The sequence below is a fragment of the Battus philenor genome, unplaced genomic scaffold, assembly GCF_028537555.1.
Source record: "Battus philenor isolate CCGP_79_NKW_IND1 unplaced genomic scaffold, ilBatPhil1.0.hap1 SCAF_4, whole genome shotgun sequence".
Taxonomy (NCBI): Eukaryota; Metazoa; Arthropoda; class Insecta; order Lepidoptera; family Papilionidae; genus Battus; species Battus philenor.
The window spans coordinates 11,265,572-11,288,725 of NW_027181704.1; the positions used below are offsets into that span (position 1 = coordinate 11,265,572).

The window sequence follows — 23,154 nt, forward strand, 5'->3', positions numbered from 1 at the left end:
AACTCAAATTACTAGCCGAAAATAAGTATATAAAAAAATAAGTAATATTAAAGACAGAAATTTTATATTTATAACAGTAATAATCCGTACGGCTCTGGGTAGGTCTGTTTGCCGGTAAACGGCGGACACGGTACGCTACAAATTGTATTAACTCCTAAGTGAACGGACTAACATTGCTTTCTCCTACTTCTCATATTTAAAAAATAGGAATCGATCGAACAGATTTTATGTTAAAAATAAAGGCCTTATTTATTAAGTTATTATAATTATTTATTATTTATTAAGGCCTTATTTATACTTATGTTTACTGTCTTCAGTAAACGGAATTATACATTTACTTTACTACAAAGGCAGGTTAGAATTTTTATGTTTTTATCATTTTAACACGGTTACTTTTTATTTTGTGTTTGTCGCTGCTTAATATCGATATTTAAAACAATAAAAAACTCGGTTAAAAACATATACATACAGTGTATAAGACTACATGACAGCTTAATTGTTGTGCTATGTTCGTCACTTAAATTTAATAACTAGAAGTCATATGACAACAGTTAGCCGCGAACCGCCGGCTAACGCGGGCGACTGTTTGTTATTTAAGTGTGAATATTCTACAATTTTTTTCTAAAAATGAGTGCGATTGCTTTAAAACGTTTTGTAATTTCAAATATTCTAACCTTATATTATGGCTTTATAACGCTATTTGGTCTAGCTATTGCTTACTTAAAGAATCCTTTTAAAAATCCCTGGGAATTAAAATTGGTCTTGGTTCCTCCGGCGAATCTCACTGATCCAAAATATGGTGTGCATAAATATGTGAAGGCGAATGTAAGTACATTGCTGAATATATAAGGTTCAAAATAGACACTTTAAAAATGTACTCGAAAAGAAAATTCATCGATCATAATCAACCTTAAATATTTTTAACGAAATAAGTAATGACACCAATCATGGTAGTAAATCATAATTATTAACTTCTCCGTAAATACGCTAGATATCTTTTGTTTATCTATTAGATAAATTATTGTTTTACAAATATGGCTATGCAGTCATGGATTTAATGTACATGAGTACTTTATTTGAAAGCGTTGTTTTGACATTTTGCTTTTTCTATTTGAAAGAATAGAATTGGTAGTCAGAAATTATGTGCGTTAGATATATAATATTTTGTCTACATTATTTTTCATAAAAACTTTGATTATTGGCAGAATGACGTTTTTTTTATCTTATGCTTAGACGTTTTATGCTCGATTTATTTGCCGTGTCATTGTCAAGACAATCTCCGTTTGTATAGAATAATCAATTATTTTTTGTAATGCAATTCCAAGATTTATATGTTTGTATACTTTAACAGCGGTATTAATTATTTTTCTGCAAACGAGATTTTGTACATATACAAGTTTTTGGTAATTGAGTTTCTTATGGTAAGATGTTAAAACCACTAAAGACACAGATGTTTAGATGATTCGCACGACATAAAGCAAAGTTAATTTTTAATTTTAAACTTTTATACGTAATGTATTTAAACAATAATTGTTATTTCCAAATATTACAGTTTTAATACATTTTTTAAAAATAATTTAGATACGTATGTGTGCATATTACTTTCAAAAGAGGCGGAACAAAAATGCCCGTAAAAGGCTATAAGTTTAATATCGCCGCTTTTAATCATCGCCAAGTAATATAATAATAGGCAATGCTTATTGGTAGAGGTTAAAGAGCAATTTATATCTATGAGAGTATAATATTAGCCTTGTGCAGTATATGACTATCATCATGTATAGGTAAAAGTTTCTGCTTGAATTTAAATATACTCTACTAATGACGATTACTACAAATCGATAATGCATTAAGAATTCATAGAAGACATGGGAACGAAGTTCTGGAGTAGAAGGATTTCCTCGTAAATCTAATCAATACTATGTTATTTATTCCACAGAATATCTTTAAAAGTCACTTTTAGTTTTTCACATTCAGCGTAAAAAGTATAATTGTACAACGTAACTGACATCTTCACTAGCTTGCATTTTACACAAACGCGTGTCATCGTATTTATAGAAAAACGTTTATTCACTATTTTTTGGCAACCTATTTTGTTAATAGTTTGAAAATTATTTAGTTTTCCTTGTATGGGGTTTTTGGCTAAAATAACTGCTTTCTATTGTGCAAACGAAACCGCTGTAGCGCGCTTAGGTATGTTCGCGGCGAGGGGAGAAAGAGAGAGGAAAGCTGTCAACGCTCTCAGCGGTATATGCCGCCGCCAATGTGACAGGGCTGTTCAACATGATATTTTTGATTTTTAACTTGACAGTAGTAGCTTTAGTAATTGTTACAATTAAATATTACACAAATCCTTTCTAAAATTTTAAAAATGGTGTGTATGATATTGGTGATTTAAGCTTTACATATCACACAACCACCGTCACAATTAATTTATGGCTAATACGGCGTTGGTAAGCCTCTCTCTAGGTGGACTAACGATATAGAGTCAAGTTCGCGGGAAGTCGCTTGCAGTGGGCATCTATCGGCTGAGGAGAAGAAGAATGAGTTCCCGAATCCCTAATTTCGAAATTATTAATTAACTAAATTAATTAGTCAAGTTGTAAATGAGCCGCCCCGATTTAATACCACCAGTGCCTAAGTTAAAGAGCATATCCACTAGATTTCAGGCTCTTAATTCAAAATTTATAACCCACTAAAAGATAAATGTTTATCAAAATTTTATTTATATTTTCGATAAATTAATCGATATATGTCATCATGATGACGGCGGTTACTTTTCTCATAACATTTTTTTAACTTAAAAAGTATATAGCTTATAGTAACAAAAATGTCCCATTTTATTTCACGTATATAAACCTACATATCGCTTTACATGCTTATTTATAATGTAAATAAGTATTAAAATTTTTATATTACAACGAAGTGTATAATTTTAAAAGACTAATTTTTATAAAAATTCATTTTAAAATTGAATAGATTTCTTGAGGCTTCAGTGAAAAAATGAAATGTAAGGCAGCAGTAGTCGTCCCTTCGTTTGAAATGGTGATCTTTAAAGATTTATTAACATTTTTTATAAAACCTACATAGTTATATGTGTAATATTATTTATATTCAGTGATATTCGATATGTTATTGCTTTTAAAAATAATGGTTTTCACAATTTCAACGATCACGGGGCTCGCGGTTCCGTATTCCACAAAAGAATATGAGATATTACTGGCACAAAAGGAATATCACTGCCATACAAGGTGATTATAGGTATAAAAGCTATAAATGCGGTGAATGTATAACTCATTTGCTGTCATTTAATTTATGGTACATTTAATCCAAAAATCGATGGTGTCGAAAACAATAAATAAATATAGAAAAAAAAGCGTTTTCAAATTTAGAATCACTACATATTAAAATAAATTATTTTAAAATAAATTAATATTACATAATTTGGAGTGATCATTTTCAGGTTAATTTGAAAAAGGTTCGATATGTAAAACCTTTTTGCTGACAAATGAGCTATATGTTAACCTTTAAAACCTTTAACACGCATAATCAATCACCATTATATGAAATGATTCAATTGTTACAGAATACTATTTCTAATTTTGAATTATAGTTCGTATAACACTTTAATTGAGAAAATATACATTAAAAAAAATTATAATTTATCTGTGCGTACTTTAGGTTTGTGTTATTGTTTGTATATTCGTAAATGGAATAATTTCTGTTTGTATTTTCCTTATACTATTTAGTTAAGGTTTTTTTATAATATCACGGTCGTTTAATCTCTACCTTATAACGACAGAGATTTTTTAACATGCCTATATATACATATATAACCGTTGTTATAGTCAATTTAACGTTATAATACATTTGTAACATATATAAAATCAAATTTAAAAATTTATTCTGCTGTATTTTTCTTAGATCTGTTTGCCAATTGGTGAAGGCCTACCACAAACATGTATCTTACTGTCAATTAAATTGGGTTTGTTGTTATATGACACGGCTAATTACGAAGCTAAGAGTAATAACTTAATTTAATAATTGCATTTTCGATTCGCGTGGAGAAAGTAGTTGAGAAATAGATAATCGGTCTTAACTAAAATCCAATTACCGGCTTCGTCACTTCAGCCAATAGACGCTCACTGTAAGGCAAAAACCTTACCTAAAAATATCTATGGGGGGATATGTCATAATCGCCACGTTTGGCAGGTCAGTTCGCTTTTGTGGTATTATGGTGTGCCAAGAACGGTGTTGCCCATCCTTTGGGAATCGTCTGTGAGCAGTGGCAATCCCATATAATTAATACACAAAGTGTGTATTAAGATTTTATCACGGAAATCGAACCCGCTACGTTCGCGTCTCAGTCCTCTAACGCTGGGCTGCCACTGTGAATCGGCTTAGATAGTGAATCTCTTTAAGAAGAAGAGTAAAATAAATTAGTTTATGTAATTATTGGAAATGAAATTGATATTTTTTTTGGATAAAAGTTTTATTACGTTTTTAAAATCCTTTAGCCTAAAGATGCGACAGTGGGCCGGCCAAATTGTGCACAGAACAGATAGCTATTGGGGCCTTTAGATTTTGGCGTGGAGACCAGCAAGCCCAGAGTACGATGTTTTCTCTTAAGGCGGACGTACGACCTTGTCAAAGTCTTTGGAAGCTTTAAACCTATTGGTCTTATGAGAAATCTAAGGGTGCAGTTACCTACGTACAGTTGAAATGATGATAATGAGAGATTTAAATATGTTTTTTGTTATGTGAATTACGTTAAAAAATTGGTTATAGTAATATTATTTAAATTTGAACACGTATGTATGTTTTAACTCAAAATGTGCACAAGAATTGCTATCTAGTTAAATGTTGGCCACGTTTTTATCCCCAAAAAGAGATGTGTGTCACGTGAAATAAATGCAAAAGTTTGCCTGTTTGTTTTTTTCAAATATGACTTGGGTTCTGAAAAAAGTATGAATGAGTTATAGAGTTAAATAATTCCTTACTAATAACGGGAAAGTGGTTAATGTTAAGTCCATTTGCTATAAAAATTAAATGGAAAAATTAAAAAAGTTTTAAAGTCTACTTGCAACCGGAAATAAAAATTAACACAGTATTCATAAAAAAATTGCACATAACGTTCCCTTGTTAGCTACCAATTAGAAACCGGTATACATGAGAATCCAGCGCGGATCGTCAACTAGAAAGCGAAACAACGCATGTACGTGTTTCCGAAGTCGAATCGTAATGTGTTTAAACGCCTTTACTCTGTGGTATTTACATCTATTCTTGTAAGATTGTTTATTTGCTTGATAAACAAATGAGCCGATACCTCAAATGTGTTGTACAAATGTATTTCAAATTGAACCGAGAAACTATTACATCCTATACAAATTATTAATATAACAAATAAATACACATACTGCTCATATTTTATTGAAAATACTAGAATTAAAATAGAACCGTCTTAGTCGTGACAGAAAAATTTAGCACTCTTTTTGAATGTTCAATTTTTTGTCGTCTTTACTTGACTTTTTATTTCTTCCACGAACATAACTTTGATTTTTAACAGTTTTTTCTCTCATGTATTGTTATTTATGTATTCCGTCTAATTGGAAAACGTTGTACAGATTTTATAAGATTAAATCAAGCCAGCGAACTGAGTACTTCTTGCATGTTTCATGCCGCATACCATTGCATATGCATTACTGTAGATAAAGATGGAATTTGTTCCCGCACTAACAGAAAACATCATTTATTTTACTTTGAAAGTTCGTAAAGAGTCGTTTTCTGCCACCACGAATAACACCAATTTCTAAAAACACCTCGTGACTGTGTATAAATAAAGAAAATAAATAACAACGTAGTAATGTAAAAACATCTTGGAAAATCGAACAAAAATGTCATTTATACGTGCTCTCGAGCAAATCTTAACGTGGAAAGTCGAGGTTCAGGTTTACTTACGGGCTCACATGGCTGTACCAAGTTCAAATATATTACATACCTATCAGTTGCGCAATGGTGCCCAGCGGCAGAGGACTCAGATTTGCTAGTTCGATTCTCGGTATATAGTTTTGTATATAATTCACACTTTGACACTTTGTGCATTAATTATATAAGATTGGTACAGCCCACAAAACCAGTATCTAGAAGATGGGAAGCTGCGTACCATAGTACCACACTGCGATCATCACCTCTTCTATAAAGTGTTACGATTATGATACGTTCCGTTTGATGTAGGCCTATACCTTGCAGTGGGCGTTTATAGGCTCAGACGACAACGACGACCTTTCAGTTGTAACAAGTCATCGTAAAATCAAGCCAGAACCAGTTGTGGTTATATTGTACTTATTTTATGAAGCTTTTTTATACTTCTGTATCTATGTCTGGCAATTTAATTTTTTTATGTTCATACCGATTTAATTTACTGATCACGGCAGTGCAACGTAGGATGTCCAACATATAAGTTGAACAGGACGACCCTTAGGTTGTCGAAAGACGCTAGGTGCAGACCGCTTTCAATAGGTCTTTTCAATATGTCCAGCAGTAGACGATACAGCTTAAATGATGTAGTTAAAATCAAAATAGCTTTCTTACACGATGAAATATAACATAATTACAATAATTTAATTTGTCAACTTAAAATTAAGTTTACGTTATATTGAGAAGAACTGACAAGAAACTCAGTGGAATTTGTAATATCTTTTTCTTTTTTATTATGCTATTAACAATTTTTTTTCCTTTAAGTTAGAACAATTCATTTACGAACATATTTACTATGAAAACACTCTAAAATAGAGTAATATACCTTTTGGCAGAATTTGTACTTAATAAATTTATTGAATTTATTAACAGATAAATAATTTACTAATATTATAAAACTACCTACGATTATGGTGATGACACTGATTACTCAAAATCGGTGGCGTACTATTTGGAATGCAAATAGAGAAACTCTTGCCGTCCGTGCATATTGACTTCTTTCTTTACTTATCAGATAATTCATTATTGGTATACTTAGAGTGACCTTCTTACAAACGATACGATCAATTTACACAACTTTAGAAGATAACACGATCTTTATTTGTGAACTACTGTACATATTACAGTTCAATGTATTTCTAACCACAACACTTTATGATTGTACAAGATATATAGCTAAATAATAGGTGTACACGTCCAAACTGTACATAGACTCGTTAGTATAGGTTACATCACATAAGTAATAATCGTAAAGGTTTATAAGTTATGGCTTTTGTATAATAAAGGAAACTTCTTACTTTCAAACTAAAGCCTTGAGTTTAAGATTGTGTCCAATTCGCTAAATATTAATGTCGTATTCCATATTCAGCCATTTCTTGGCATTTTTCTACGAGAACCGCCTATAACTGGTCCTATTGGAAATTTATGAAGGAGGCTTATGTTAAGCAGTGAACGCTCTATGACTGAAAGATGATGAAATCATGGATGATGAATTAAATACAAATGAAATATTATTTGAACGTCCCTCAAAATAATTTAGAGCTTGTCTAGATAGTAACACCACAGATTTTAGTAGTGTTTAAACATTCCTGTTCAATTCTAAATAGTCAAAACGTGATTATACCAGTAAAATATTTGCTTATGTTTTCGTATTTTCTAACTGTGAAATGCACCATATTGCTATTAGTGGACCGTATGATTTATTATCCGTCTAATATGAAAGCAACCGATTGAGCTTTTTTTTACTTCTCTTTGGCCTACCAAACAGCCTTTTTAACCGTTGAAATAAATAATGTAACCGCCCAAGCCTCCTCAGAGGGCCCCCAATATTAGTAACTGCATAGCGGAGTAAGCTAAGCGCCTTCAATGGTTTTTCATCTTAAACTCGGTGAAGTTCTAAACGCTTTAATCATCATCATAACTTCATCAATACGATGTCTGTTAGACATAAGCCTCCCTATAGGTTTCCAATAATACCGGTTAAAAGCGGCTTGTATCCAGCGCTTTTCGAGTGCCGTTAGAAGATCGCCTGTTTCCCTTATGGGAGGTCATCTTACGCTGCGCTTGCCGGTACGAGTTCTCAACTCCAGAATCTTCTGGAACAATGTAGATATGTTATGCGCGCTAATTTCATAGGCTAAAACGGTTACTTCTTTCGCCTACAGATTTCTATTTGACTTGTTCTCGCAGAAATAAGTCGTGCAGACCTATAAATGTGCAAGTCGTGTGTTACCTAATACTTTATAAGGTTTTTACGAAAAAAAAAAACAATTATCGGTGCGGTTTTTTTTTTCCATAATTTTTTTTTTCAAATGGCTAGTTATAAATGTTTAATATTATGTTATTTACGAACAAGAAAATAGAACTAAAATGTTGTGTATTAAAAACATTATAATAAACACTTTTGTTTATTAAGTTTCGAATTGATTATTCATTGATAAGACTGGACGACGTCTGCCGAGTCAGCTAGTGGTCAAATAAAAAAATGTTTAAATCTGCAGGTCTTGTTTATTAATAAGAATAATTGTTACATTTATAAATGATTTAAATTTGATTATAAAATATTATTTATTTTCTTTCAGAATATAAAATTCCATTATGTGGAAAGCGGTGACCCATCTAAGCCGCTCATGTTATTTCTTCACGGATTTCCAGAGTTTTGGTATTCATGGCGGCATCAAATTGTAGAGTTTAATAAAGATTACTGGTAAGAGTCAAATTCAATTATTATAATTTGAATAAATATAACATTACAACGCCAAGTCACGTAATTTTTAACTACAAGGTTGCAATAAAGCTCCGTCGAATTTATAGGTATTTATAAAAATATCTTGTGCGATTCATAACACAATGTGTTTTTAATTGTCGAATTTAATTTAGACAAAGTTTCAAGTAAACTGAGGTAGGATCTAACGTAGTTATTTGATACTGTCCTGTTACAAATAGCCAACAGACACAAGAATTATGTGATATTTGTTGCATAAATGATGAATAACTTTTTCTGATATGAACGCAATATATTAAAATAAAATAAAGGTTAACCGTCTATTATTATCGATGAATATGCTGTTCGGCAGTTGTCACTTCGTCAATGTGTGACGGCCAACAGTCCGTCGCTCAAATGTCTTTCGCAATTATGTCTGGATACACATCATTGTTATATAATGTCTTAACAAATTGTTTATTATCACATATGTAGGCTTTAAAACAACTTATGGTAATTTTACTGTACGTGTTTATAGATACTAAACAATTATATTACAGGTGTGTTGCTGTAGACATGCGAGGTTTTGGTGATTCAGAGCGACCTGAAGGCGTGTCTTCGTATAAAATGGAGTTACTGGTGGAAGACGTGCACGATCTTCTACAAAAATTAGGTAAAATCATTTGTTAATTTCGGTATAATTGTGGGGCAAATACATTAAATCTTCACACCTATTTTCAATCACTCGGTTTAAAGTGTTCACTCTGAAAAATATTACGTAATTATTTTTGTTGAACGCGATAATTCAATAACGTCTGACAGTACAAAGTCTACGAGGATAGATTAAAAACAATTAATTTTAATATATGGTAATCAGAATCTTGAAAACGCTTTTTCTCTTACTGTATTATCACTACAATATTTATCACTGAAACAATTAATTTTTGGACAAAGTGTTCCATACATTAATTGACAGCAAATGTACTTTACATACATACTCCTTTGTTGTCGGTGTAATTTTATTTTAGTTTCATTATGTTTAAGGTCGAAAGAAATGTATCCTGGTGGCGCATGACTGGGGTGGCATAATTGCCACAAAGTTTCGCGACGTGCACCCCGAGGCTTTGGAAGCTTTGATATTGCTTGGAACTACGTCTGTAGAAGCGTGGACACAGGAAGTTTGGGAAAATCCTGATCAAAGAAAGAAATCATGGTATTCATATTATTTCCTTTATTTATAGTTATTAACGAAATACGTAATTATTGGAAATTAGTGCAAAAACTTACAAGAATTATAACCGCCTAGTTCACAATATTCAGTGATGGAGACACTAATCTTCGTTAATCAAAAACGAAAACGTTACAGTCAATAAGCGGATACTGCTTTATTGAAATTTTGTAAAGGTTTTGCATATTAAGAATACACTAATATTATTTATTTGTACATAGGATGATTGGTTATAAGTATGAAGGCTTTAAAGGGGTAAATGTATAACTCATTTGTCAGCAATAGGCTTTTAAACCTTTACACATATTTCCAGTTCACTCTGTATAAAATTATTCATTCGGCAGTGAGACACTCTTAAACACGTTACATTCATTTATTTTTTCTTTTCGAATGCGACTGGCCAATAACTTACACTAGTACAAAGTCAACAAGGACAGATAATATACAATAATTATTTTTGTCATCAGATATTTGATATAGAAAATGCTTTTTCTTTACTATGTTATTATAAGGTTATGTATTATTACTTATTACTACTACAGCCAGTTACAAAATTAATGGCTCTAACCATAAATTCTAGACTAAAAAGTGGAATGTTTTTGGCTTCTAACCCTGAAAATGCTAATCTGCAAATAGCATTACTATAGCAAAGTAATAGAAGCATTGTTTGCTGGTTTCGAGGTTGTATGCACGTTTCTCACACTCGTACATTGCTCGAACAGCAATATTAGGCTTTAAGAATGTTTGCTATTTAATGAGCTGCAAGTAAGACTATTCTTAATATTTATAAATGTCAATAATTGTCAAAGAATTTTCACAATCATCATTATCATACTAGCTTGTAGACGCACACTGCGACACATTGATCTTCTCTAAAGATCATCCAGTAGGCGCCTACCAACGCCGCGTCTGCCAGCCCTTTCAGTCGCCAATCTAGAACCTTTCGATTCCTACGGCCGCAAGTTGCACAAACGATGTGCTCACACTATTGTGTGTCCACTATTACTTCAGACGAGCCACTCTTCGATATTCATCGGTCGAAGTTTAATCTTTTAATAGTAATATAACTATTTCCAGGTACATTTTCTTTTACCGCCTACCGATGCTTCCCGAGCTGATAGTACAAATGAATGACTTGCAGATGTTTGATATTCTTTTTAAACATAAAAATACGACAGTTAAAGATAGCGATATTGAATGTTACAAATATTGGTTCCGAAAGCAATGTAAGTATTACGTACAAAGAATATTATTTTGTTTTATGATTTTGATTTATTTTACTGTAAAATACCTACAAAAACATTCATAATTAAACTTATCATAACACATATTTTGTTTGTAATTATTTTTTTCTGTCTTTAATTATTATTTACGTAATATTATTATTTATAACATTTATTTTTTCAGATGCACTCACGCCGCCCATAAACTACTATCGTGCAAACTTCCAAGTGACATCGCCTGAAAAATATAAAAATGAAAATATACCTATGCTTATTGCAAATGGAGAGCATGATCCATTTATTGGCCAAAATTTATTAAAACGCGTAAAAAATGAATACAAATATATCGAAACTATGTTAGTAGAGAATTGCTATCATTTCTTACAACAGGAGTCTCCAGAGAAGATTAATACAATCATTAAAGATTTTCTGACTAAACATAATATGTAGACTTGAGATGTAAATGTACTATATTCTTTGTAGAATCAAAAAATATTCAATGAATGGTTGTAAATGGTTATAATTTACCAAAACTTCTTTTTATAAAATATATAATACTTTGTAGGTTGGATTTGTATTTCAACACATTTTCATAAAAAAATGTTAATAAAACTTTAAATTAAAATTTACATTGGTGTTTACTGAAAATAAAATTTAACCTTTAAATTAATGAAATAAAAACTCTAACGAGTATAATTAAATGAAGTTAATAAAAAACTATTAAAATCTAAAATACCAATACAATGATTATCGTCGGCATTTTCGATTTCGTCACTTTCGATTTTCACTTTATTTCTACCAAAGGGAAAGTGTGGTCGTGAGTTTATCAGAGAATTTGTCTTCACATTGCTTAAGGTGTAGATGAATAAACTAATAGGATCCAAGATAAGCTTTTTTTATGATTAAACAATCGTTTTTAACTTCATTTTAGGCTTTATCTTCAATGTAATATGTGACCACGTTCTACATATAAAGATAGAAACTAAAAATAGAATACAATATTTTAAAAACTATCGCACTATATTCGTTGAATAGATTTTTTACAAGAAAATGCACAACCTGTCTCATTAGATAATTATCGTAACAAGCTAAGGATGCGTTTACATGATGTCAAAATGTCAGTCTACATTGGCCACTTACATGGCGAGGACGCGTTCTCTTGTAGTTATGTTCTCTTTCCATTTTCTACGACCTGGCGTGATTTTTGGAATAAATTCGTTTTAAATATTGTAACAACAATGTCTGGAAAAACTAAAAATTATAAGTTCTTGGTTCTACTCTAATGCCTTTACATTAATTTCTTGTTAGTAAGTATTTATCCCAACCTATTTTTATTATGACATCGTATACCTTAATCTATCTTTATACGATAATTAGCTCGCTTTATGCGCGTATGCATACTTCTCCGCCTAGAGTCTACACACTTGTCAGAGTCAATTGTGACAAAATGAAACATTAGAGCGACATACAAAATCGTGCGCGAAATCTCCTTGTTGTACTTTTTTTACTTTATACTTAATTCGATGGTTCATATTCAGTATTAAAAAAAACTATCGAAAGATAAACATTATACCATTCCATACCTCCGAAACCTGATTTTACAGACACTGAAAAATTTCAGTTACGAATCTCGGCGGCTATGTGTAAAAACTCTTACAATAACCCAGATCCATCACTCAGAAACAAAAAATAAAACTCAAGTTTGGCAGGCAAGTGTTAATAATGCTGTTTGTATTTAAAAACTATGACATTACTATATATTGTGACGTCATATTTATTCAACTCTGACAACTGTGATAACCAAATTTACAATGTTTTAAGTGTGTAACAAAATAATACAATTTTTATTATTTTGTTTTGCTATTAATAGTTTTAGTTTCTTCTTAACTATATGTAACTGCTTCTATCCAGAAGCGGGCCCTATTTATGCGATTGCGCAGCAAAAGTAAAAAAAAATCGTGCATTTAACAGAATATTTAAAAACTTATTACAGATATTTTGCTTTGCTTTTACTTCTTAACTACCTAAGTAGGCCATCTTTATTTTTAACTTTTTAATAATGGTTTTTAGGCTAGTCAAGTCAACTAAGTAAAAACGTCAATCCGCGCCATCTTTTAACGCCGACTATTGATTGGTAAATCTCAATACTGGACCGATATGGGAATATGTGATCGTTTAAATTACAAAACAACTCTGTAAAAATACTCATCAAACACTGAAACTTCTATTATTCATGGATCGATTATTAGATTTTTTACGCAAAGTTATTCAGTGACAGTTTAGTTGCTGAGTAGCAGTAGCTGTTTAAAATAATTAAAAATAAATGTTATTAGATATTAAATTTAAACCTGTAATGGTTGTGTTTGCTCTGATATACATATTTATTTTAGCCCTGGAATAAATAAGACCCCAACTATAGTGGATCTTTGAATTAGGCTACGCCTGCTTTGATCTAAAAGAAAAATTTGATGACTTTATTTTACTTTCAAATAATATTGTAAATAGGTATTATACGTACAACTATTAAGAACGATATCAGAAGAAAATCCTTTACAACTGTCAAAATTCAGAACACCCAAAAGAAGATGAAAAGAGTATTTCAAAATTCCATTCATAATCCTGCACGATGCAAACCCGCAAGATCACCTACGAAATCAACAAACTTCAAACTCGAATATCTCGACAGCCATTTCGTTTTTCTCATTTTTTAATATTAACCATATTGTTAATTTAATAATTAACAAAAAACGACACGGATATTGCAAAAAAATTAAAAATCCAAAAAATCTATGTATACAGCCCAGCCGCCATCTTGAATTCACTAGATATCCTATGTTTGTGGAGTACAATGAAGTTTTTAAAAAATGTCTCATATATTAGCAACTTCTATGTCCTACATTCAGGGCGAGAGACTCGAATATAAATTATAATAAATTCGAAAAAAAAATCCTGTGGACAGTGTCGCAAGTAGACGGCAACGAAAACGGTCAAATTTCATTACTACGACCGCGACGCATCTTCCAGTTACTCTCACATTTCGCAATTTTTTCAAATGAAAAATTTATACGAGCGAGGGGTGAAAAACTTCAGTGAGTCTTACGACTGCGTCCTTAGAAGTTTAAAGCTCCGATGTCGTGATTGCGATATATTAGAATTTGAAAAAATGCAATTTTTTGCAGGTTTTATTCGGGGGCTCCTAAAGTGGGGGTCGATTCCGGAAAGGACAAGCGGAAATTTCACAAAACCGACTACTCGAACCCGAAGCGAGCGCTCGAACGCGGGTATACAAGATCTCGGCGGCCATCTTGTTTTTTCAAATCTCCGTACTTTCATCGCATGTTCTATATGTCCCATGGTTACCCGAAAACGATACCGATATCGAGTAAAACACCATTGGGCAAAAATCGGTACTCGCGGTGAGGCCGTCGTCTTTAACTTCACAGATGTCAGATTTTTTCGGAGGTCGCTTAGGGAAATACGGAAACTCCACCATATGTCGCGAACCTCCATTGTGACTATTGGGATCGAAAACTATCAACAACAGTGGCCGCGCGGCGACAGCCAGACACAGAAGATCGCTCGAAAGTTGAATGGTTGAAGTTAAATAAAATTTATACTTAATTATGCAAAAAAGTATCTTTTACTTTAAAGTGGAACCTAAGTAAGCAGGACAAAGGCTCTAGATAAAAACAGTACTATTTTACACTTGAAAAATGTATACGGCTGAAAATATGTCAACACTGTCAAACAGTACTCTAAAATTTCAGTTTTAATTTTAATTGTACCTGAAACGGGAACTCAGTTTTGATTAAACAATTAATCTCAAATTTAAATATTAAAATATACATCGTAAACCAATAAGAAGGAGTAATATTTTGTAATTCAAAAATAATGCAGCCTAAATTGCTAGACTTAAAAAATATCGGCTAAAACATTTTAATTCTTAAAACTATTTTCCATTCCTTAAAATTATTTTGATTCAATTGTATTTTTTTTATTTTTGTTAAAGTATTTGCCGATAACTCCGATTAAATGAATCTGCTTTCAAATCGACTAGTACATAGACTATCAAGGTCATGTCATAAATATAATCGTGACAAGACGAATACTTATAACTTTTGAGAAATTATTTTACTTTCTCTTTTTCTCTTTCATCTAATTTATTATTAGGTTGTGCTTTAGTATTTGTGAAAATAAAAAAAACTTTTTAAAATTTCTTAAGGGCCCTCCTCAATTGAAGCTAATGGCCGCCGAACACTAATCACGAAACAGCTGATGTGCGTCGTTTGATTTTTCAATTAAGTTTTGTGTTTTGCAGCAGTATTGTAATATAATTTAAATGATACGTTATTCGCGAAAAAGTTCGTCGTGGAATTCAGGGTTCGTAATGAATAGTAATTGAAAAGTTTAGGCATTTGGAGTGCATATTTTTGTACGATATTGGCTTTTTCAGATGTCACTGACTATTCAACAAATTATTTTGGATGCTAAGAGGCTGGCTGGTCGCCTCAAGGAACGAGAAACAGAAGCAGATGCTTTATTAACGGAGACACAATCAGCATATAGACAAATCCATACTATGAAACAGGTATGTCATCCCTTTCCTATTGTAGGCCTGCTTAGTAGTATTGATAAACTTTGCCCAGACGCATTTTAAATTATTGTTTTATTTTACATTATTTTTTAAAGCTTACAAAAGTATTCCAGTCACCAAAACATTCTTTTTTTTCAGTTTGTTTTGTTTTGCTGCATAAAATGTGCTATTATTATTTATTTTTGTTTATTATAACAGTGGCTTAATATGTTAACATATATATATATGTTAATGTGTGCATAAAAATATAGAAATTTGAATAACAAAGCACAAAATAAATAATGCTATTTATATTTTTGAATGGAAATATTGTTTTAAAAAGTGCCTAAAAAAATTCTAATTTTTTTATATTTAAATGAACCCATATTCATATTCTTTGTAACTGTTTCATTTCAGTACAAAGAAGAGGTTGATACTCTAAACGAAGCTTCTCGAGAAAGACCTAGAGGAGAATTGATTGCTAGTATAGAGCGAGAATCTCGATTGATGCGTGATGTTCAGAGGGAGAATGGGGAGTTGCGAGCTGCACTGGAAGATCATAGACGGGCATTGGAACTAATTATGTCTAAATATCGTCAGCACACAGAGAAAAGAATATGGGAGTCTCGGATAGATTTTACAGCAGCTATAAATGACAAACAACAAGAGGTACATTCAATAATTAATATTACACTTTATTATTATACAATTTGTTATAAAGTACATCCTTTTTACATAGTAGATACATATCTGAGAAAAGCATACAAAAAAAATTGTTCAAAAAATATATGAGGCTTATTTTAATATTTGATAAGGGTACAGTATCATCATTAAATACTTACATACAAAGAATTTCAAATTTCCTCCATTCCGTATTTTGTTGTTGTATAGATAATTTTCTGTAAATGTTAAAATTAAAATTAAAAATAACTAGGAATTTATGTAACAACAAAAAACTAGTGTATAAAGATGTATTTATTCTTATTGGCAAACTGACTGAACTTGAACACTTTAATATAAGAGTTGGGTCTAACTCTAAAACAACTATGACTGGGCATCAAGGATTGTTAAAGTGGTTAAGATAACCTAAGGGGTTAAAAATTAGATAAAAGCTGCATTTGAGAATTGGAATGTTCTGAGAATCAACCCCTTTCAATTAAAAATCATTTTTTATTAAAAGAATTTGTGATGTGTTAGTTGTATTGTGTGTACTTACCGATTTGTAACAAGAATGACTAATATTTTTATATGAAATATAATGTACTGTTTAGTTTTTTTACATAATGGTTATTAATAATTATACGTGATATTTACTTAATGTTAAGTGTATTTATTTTAGAAATTGGCTAGTATTTCATATTGATAAGAAAACATCCAAAATAGTTTGGAAATGTCTGTTCTACACCACTACAATAGTTAATTAAAGCTGAATTTTTGGTCAAATATATTTCTTAAATATTTCAGTATAAGACCACGTTATTGTTTATTAATTTATTTATATTGTTTTTGTTAATAATCAAATTGTTAACCTATCTATATTTATATAAAAGTAATTCATGGATATGTGGTTGTGTGAAAGAAATTTTGATAGAAACCTCCTATATGTTTAAACAATTATAAGTATATTGTTTGACAGTCGTAACAAACGCATTTGCCATAGCAAACTATTATGTCATAGAAACTGAGTGTCTTCTGTAATTGGCATAAAATAATATTTAAAGATAATTAATGGCACAACTTTAAATTCCAAACCTAGTAGTGTATTGTTGTAATACATTGTACTAATGAGTTTATTGTATATTGTACTAGCGATTTTAGCAGTTGCTCTGTGGTGTAACTGTGAGCACCCTTGGCCAGAGTGAAAATCATGGCTTGAGCAATTTCTAAGACATGTTAATTAATTCATAGGCTCTGAATCATTACTTTATTTGTCTAACAATCAAGTCTTCTTTTTTATGTATTGATCAACACATATGCACTCTTTCTGCCCCATATCTAAGATATAGCAATACTTTCACTTCCGATTTGCTCACAAGTACAAAGATGTTAATTAATAAGTAAAAACAGTTTTTTTACTTAATACTTTCTCTTGGGAGTTTTTCAGTGAATGTTTAATTAATTTATGAATTTTCTGTATGGCCTTAAATAAAAAATTATAAATTGATCTATATGTTTAAATAAAATAAATGTTAGTATAAGCAGGTACAATACACATGTATTTTTAAAACCTATTAAATACTATGAAAGTTTTAGAGTGATTAAAATTATTTTTTGATTATTTTGACAGTTAATTCGTCAGCAAGCAGAGAGAATTAATGAGATGACAAGCATTATGTACAAAGCAGTTAATTTAGACGCAAATGCTGACTCTAGGAAAGAAGAAGAGCTTTATCAAAGGCTTATGACTGAAAACAAGGTAAAAAAGATATAATTTAATCTATCAAGTGGAGAGACAAGTATTGAGTTTAATTAACATTTAAATAGTAAGCCTCATTATGTGATATGTCACTGTTAACCTCACTCAGGTGTTTGATATACTCAATCCCATTTGGTACATTCCATTAACCCAATGCTCTGCGATGGCGGGAATAAGCGCCACAGTGACTTATTTGGTTAGCCTCTTGGATTTATCTTTAATTATCTATGACTTCCATTCAAGTATATTCCACTTATTCCATTCATCAAAGTATTTTATTTAGTAAGTTTAACTTAATTGCTTTACATAAAACATCACAATGTCTATTGTCTTTCTTTGCTAGTTTCTTCATTCTTAAAGATTGTAGTCCTTATGAAATCCCATTCTCAAACAGATAAAATGCTTCTGTTGGCATGTATTTGTTTTATAACATAAAAGTTGAAAGAAACGGCGTTAAATGATTTTGTTTTAATTTACAATCATTGGACCATTTTTGAAAATATTAATCAAAGAGATTTTGAAATAATTTAGGAAAATGGCAAAAAAAAAAAATTATTTATCGCTGAGTAGAAAACAATTTCCCTCCTTTTTGTAAGAAAATTGTTACTTTAACAAACTTAAACAGTTATTTATGTGCAATCAAAGTATTATCAAAAATCCAAGTAATTATAACAACCATTCTATTTTAATTATTAGTGATTAATCAGTGTTTGGATTAGGTGCAGCGATTTAAGGAACATAATTTAAATACATATATTCGTTCCCATGTTTATGCCATTTATTTCTGGTATTCTGTTATGACCACACGGCTTAAATATAAAAAAATCCCTTAAGCTGTTCCAATCTCTAGTAACATTGTTTAAGCTAAGCTTGAGATATGCTGTTAGCTTATAATGCTTATACTGCATCGTCGTACTCAGGGTCCGTGGATCTAGAATTCGTAAGATAAGAAAATGAGATGTATATGATTAAAAATACAATTTTGCAGGGCCTCCGAGAAATGTTAGATCTGTCAAGGCGGTATGGTTCGGAGCGAGCAATGGCTCCCCCCACGGAAGACAAGCACGTGCAAACAGATGGACCTCCCGTGACAAGCGCGTGACGCCCTGCGGCGGATACATGCCGCCTCTAATGCGCAAATTGCGCCTCTTTCAGCGCTACATGCGCCTCGTTTAGCGCTACACGCGCCTCTAATGCGCCCACTGCGCCTCTCGCATAGGTTGATACTTATAGCTCCTGTCGGCACATTTCATTGTTCAGTCATATAGTATTAATAATTCTTTGCACACACGACGCATTCTGCTTTATATATAAATACATTTGTTCTGGGTGCGATAAATTAGATTCATAAAAACCGCACATACATTGAAAAATAAATAATTGTTTTGTAAACCTATATTTGGCACTGTATATGTGTCGCATCAGCGGAAAAAATTACGTTTGATTATAATAGTATATAAAGAAGTTTAATATTTATTATATTTTCTTTCAGATGACGTCATATGTGCAAAGAAATTTGAAACTAATTAAAAATTTTTGTATGATATTGTATGCAGTGTTCTTAAAGAGTACATGCAACCTGCAAATATATCTTTGTCTTTCTTTACAAAACAATAAATTTGGAAAAAATTAACTAGTGTAAGTTACGTAAATTGATATTGACACATATGTGCGGGCAGGAATCGTATTCTTATAAAAATCGCCTTTCTATTGTGTATTTTTTACTTTACTTTTATTAAAAAAGATTTTGTGCTTTACAATTTATATAAAAATTATGCATGAAAAGGAAGAATCTTAAATTTTATTCCCATATTATTTAATCACCATTGATCGATTTTATTGATTTGCAACAGATTTGGCTGTGAAAAAATTATTCAATAACTATTAAATGAATAAAAATATTTTAGATTTTCCTTAGACTCCATTGAACTACTAAAGAGGCTTTTCACTATTTTATTATGTATGTAATCATATACAGTATGTAACAAAAATATTTTTGCAAACTATTAAAATTTAAGAAGGGTAACAAATTCATTTTAATTAATGCATTAAGCTGCATTGAAAGATTCTGTAACGTAAAAAAAATATTGAAGCAATTTGTAACTGATATTTTTTCCATCTTTAGCTGGCCTAAAATAATAAAAAAAAAATCTTTCGAAAATGCTTTGGTCAGCACCTTCTAAATGTAAACCTTTAATAAATATTTAAAAATGTATTATATACATAGAATTCTACCACGTTCGGAATGCTGGTTCTATAATCAACATCTCAGCCATTGCTATTCTGTTTCTAATATGAGATAAAACTTATCTATGTAACGAAAATAGAAGAGTTATTTTTTTTAATTACATTAAAATTGGACTGATTGCATCTGCATTGAAAGCAATCCAAAATGAAATTGTGTATATATATATAACTTTATAAGGAAAGAATTCTAAATAATTGATATAATATTCACTTATATCAATATTGAATGTTTTAGAACTTCTGATATCATACTGCCTTTAAATTGGTGCTTTCTTTTGTGAAATATTTACAACTTTTTTATTTTAGTGAAGTGTTTTAGTTGCGGTCAGTTAAAATAAAAGTTACATTTATTAACATCATGTCATGTTTGTGCTATTAAAACAAAAATATATTGAGCATTGGTGACAATACATAGTTTTTATATAATACTTATGTTTCACCTTAGTTTGATCTATACAAGCTTAAAAAATGGAATTATATGTGTATTTCATTTCTAACATTGTTGTCTGATGTTCTCAATTAAAAGATTTTATTATCTGCAAGATTAGTAATTGGATATCGTTATTTGTTTTCTTAATCTAAAGACTTCTAGAAAGAACCTGGTAGTTTTTGTTACATACTGTTTGTATTCTTGCAACTGTTGTATATGCTAAATAAAATTCCAATAATAAGAAGTTAAGGTTTGATAAAATGTCTATGTTATACGTGAACAATTTTTTGTTAAAGTGAGATTCTGAAAACAAATTTTGTGAATAAAAGTAAAGTAAAAAAATTATATTTATTTGAGGCGTATGGCCACTGCCTTGTTGAATGCTGTTTTTATTTAAAGGAATCTTAGATGACTTGAATTCCGATTAGTATATAAATAGAATAACATGTTGTTTGTAAACGCAGTACTATGTGGGAATTACTATTTATCTGTAATGTAATGTATCAAATATTAAAATTTATTATGTACAATCCAGAACTTGAGTTGGTAATATCTTCGATTTTTTGACACTGAAAAGATTTGTTTTTTTTTTTGAGATTTACAGTTACATGTGGCTTATAGTTGGCTGAATGTGAAAGTCTCGGTACGAACTAATATATACATTATTTTTTTTTCATCTGATTGGAGGCTGCCACGCTCTTAGGTAGCATAGGCAGACGCTATACATAGTGGCTTCCTACCACGGCCCTCAAGATTTGAGAGAGTTTTCTGATAAGCTCGGATTAAATATATGTAATAAGAATGTCTTGCTATTATTAAGTCATATTTAATAAAATTTAAAGTTTCTATATTGAATAATATCAATGAAAATATTATAGTCCTAGCGTAACCGCTGTGCTACGCCTTAACTATACGCACGGCGAAAGGCGGGGTGGTGTGGATCAGTCAATCCATTTCCTTAGTCCACCGTTTGTCATGAGTATTTAGAAAGGCCAATTTAGATTAGCTTGACCAGACTAAATTTAACCCAGGACACTAGCCACCATAGTAGGACTGAGTGACGCTCATGCTTTTTTTCCTCGGACCCCCACCTGGACGCGATTTCCTAAAGCGCGGTACAGCGGTATCGGTAACATTAAAATTAAATTATTTTCAGAATCTTTTTGTAAATAAGGCTCATGAAAATTGTTTATTTTAAACTTGAATACTAAGATATAAAGTTCTGGTCATAGTACTGTGTTTATTCTATAGCTTACTTTCTTGAAATTATAGTTCACGTAGTGTAATCGTTTCGTGTGTGGATATGCGACATGGGTGGAATTTGAAGGAACAAGCCGTAACCATGCGTTAGGCAATTCATTATTGTCTTAGTGAGTACATAATTAGTATGCAGTATTTTTTCACGTAAATTGATCAGCTTTGAGTGTTAGAGGTTATGAGTAGAAAAACTATAGTAGTGATTCTGGTTAGAATGTTTTATATTAGAGGACTGTGCTCTAGGCGGGCAAGCAATAAAGTAGGGACTGGTTCTGGTAAAATCTCTTTAATATATTTAAATTATGAATCTGAAGCTGCCACATGAACCTTCATTATCGCTCGGTAGCAAATGCCCGATAAAAAGTGAAGGTTCAAGTGGCAGCTATAAATCTTTTAAGATGCAAACTCTAGTTGTAATGAAGGCCGTCCTCGTACAAGCTTCGGAATTATGTAACTCACTAACGGATGTATAATGTGAAGTCTCATAGTTAATTATTTCGTAACATTAGAAAAAAGTAATCTTGTTTTATCAAAATGCGCATATTTGTGAGGCTATCGGCGGCGCATGTAGTTATTATTAATGATTTCTTTACCTCAATAAGTAGTGTTTAACCAAAATAGATTTACAGAATCTTTAAATTAGTGTGAAGTGACGAATTTTGCCCATTTGTATTGCAATTCCAAAAAATTGCGTTTCAAGTCATGCAAAAATTTAAAAACACAATCATATTAGCGCAAAGAACAATAACTTACTGGTTTTTGATATGATTAAATAACAAAAAAAAGTTAGTACTAATCGAAGTTAAAATTATTTTTAAACATGAGATTTTATACCTTACAAATGCACAAAATTTATAAAATATGAAATAGAACAATTACTGTTTTGAAATATATACCATAAGTATTTTATGTTATAAATTGTTCCGTAGTTAATATTTTACTATATTTTAGGATTCAATAACTGTTTACAAAATCATTTAAATAGTCTAGCTGTTAGGACATCTCACTGGTCTGCTATAGCAACAAATATGGAGAAGATAATATTGTTGGATATTTAGCGTTTTACAATTTAGAAATTGTTATTACTGTATTTTAGTTAATGA

At 31.0% G+C, this 23,154-nt stretch overlaps 2 protein-coding genes across 2 annotated transcripts; both read left to right on the forward strand.

Moving 5' to 3' along the window:
- The first annotated feature begins 561 nt into the window (after positions 1 to 561).
- LOC137928842 (epoxide hydrolase 3-like) lies at positions 562 to 11,704 on the forward strand. Its single transcript, XM_068771833.1, has 6 exons — positions 562 to 825; positions 8,556 to 8,680; positions 9,238 to 9,350; positions 9,722 to 9,890; positions 10,983 to 11,131; positions 11,313 to 11,704. The coding sequence occupies exons 1-6, from the start codon at positions 628 to 630 to the stop codon at positions 11,576 to 11,578; spliced, it is 1,020 nt and encodes a 339-aa protein (XP_068627934.1). The 5' UTR covers positions 562 to 627; the 3' UTR covers positions 11,579 to 11,704.
- A 3,534-nt stretch (positions 11,705 to 15,238) lies between these two features.
- On the forward strand, positions 15,239 to 21,596 carry LOC137928803 (FGFR1 oncogene partner 2 homolog). The gene is made up of 5 exons (XM_068771783.1): positions 15,239 to 15,508; positions 15,582 to 15,716; positions 16,119 to 16,370; positions 17,989 to 18,117; positions 19,106 to 21,596. Exons 2-5 carry the CDS (start codon positions 15,582 to 15,584, stop codon positions 19,217 to 19,219), a joined length of 630 nt encoding a protein of 209 aa, XP_068627884.1. The 5' UTR covers positions 15,239 to 15,508; the 3' UTR covers positions 19,220 to 21,596.
- Positions 21,597 to 23,154: the final 1,558 nt, after the last annotated feature.

What these genes read in the sequence shown, in the direction of transcription:
- LOC137928803 (XM_068771783.1), top strand. Translation starts at nt 15,582, where the DNA reads ATGTCACTGACTATTCAACAAATTATTTTGGATGCTAAGAGGCTGGCT. An exon ending in AAATCCATACTATGAAACAG is followed by an intron (nt 15,717 to 16,118) that starts GTATGTCATCCC and finishes GTTTCATTTCAG; the next exon opens with TACAAAGAAGAGGTTGATAC. An exon ending in TAAATGACAAACAACAAGAG is followed by an intron (nt 16,371 to 17,988) that starts GTACATTCAATA and finishes TTATTTTGACAG; the next exon opens with TTAATTCGTCAGCAAGCAGA.
- LOC137928842 (XM_068771833.1), top strand. Translation starts at nt 628, where the DNA reads ATGAGTGCGATTGCTTTAAAACGTTTTGTAATTTCAAATATTCTAACC. An exon ending in GATCAAAGAAAGAAATCATG is followed by an intron (nt 9,891 to 10,982) that starts GTATTCATATTA and finishes AACTATTTCCAG; the next exon opens with GTACATTTTCTTTTACCGCC. An exon ending in ATATTGGTTCCGAAAGCAAT is followed by an intron (nt 11,132 to 11,312) that starts GTAAGTATTACG and finishes TTATTTTTTCAG; the next exon opens with ATGCACTCACGCCGCCCATA.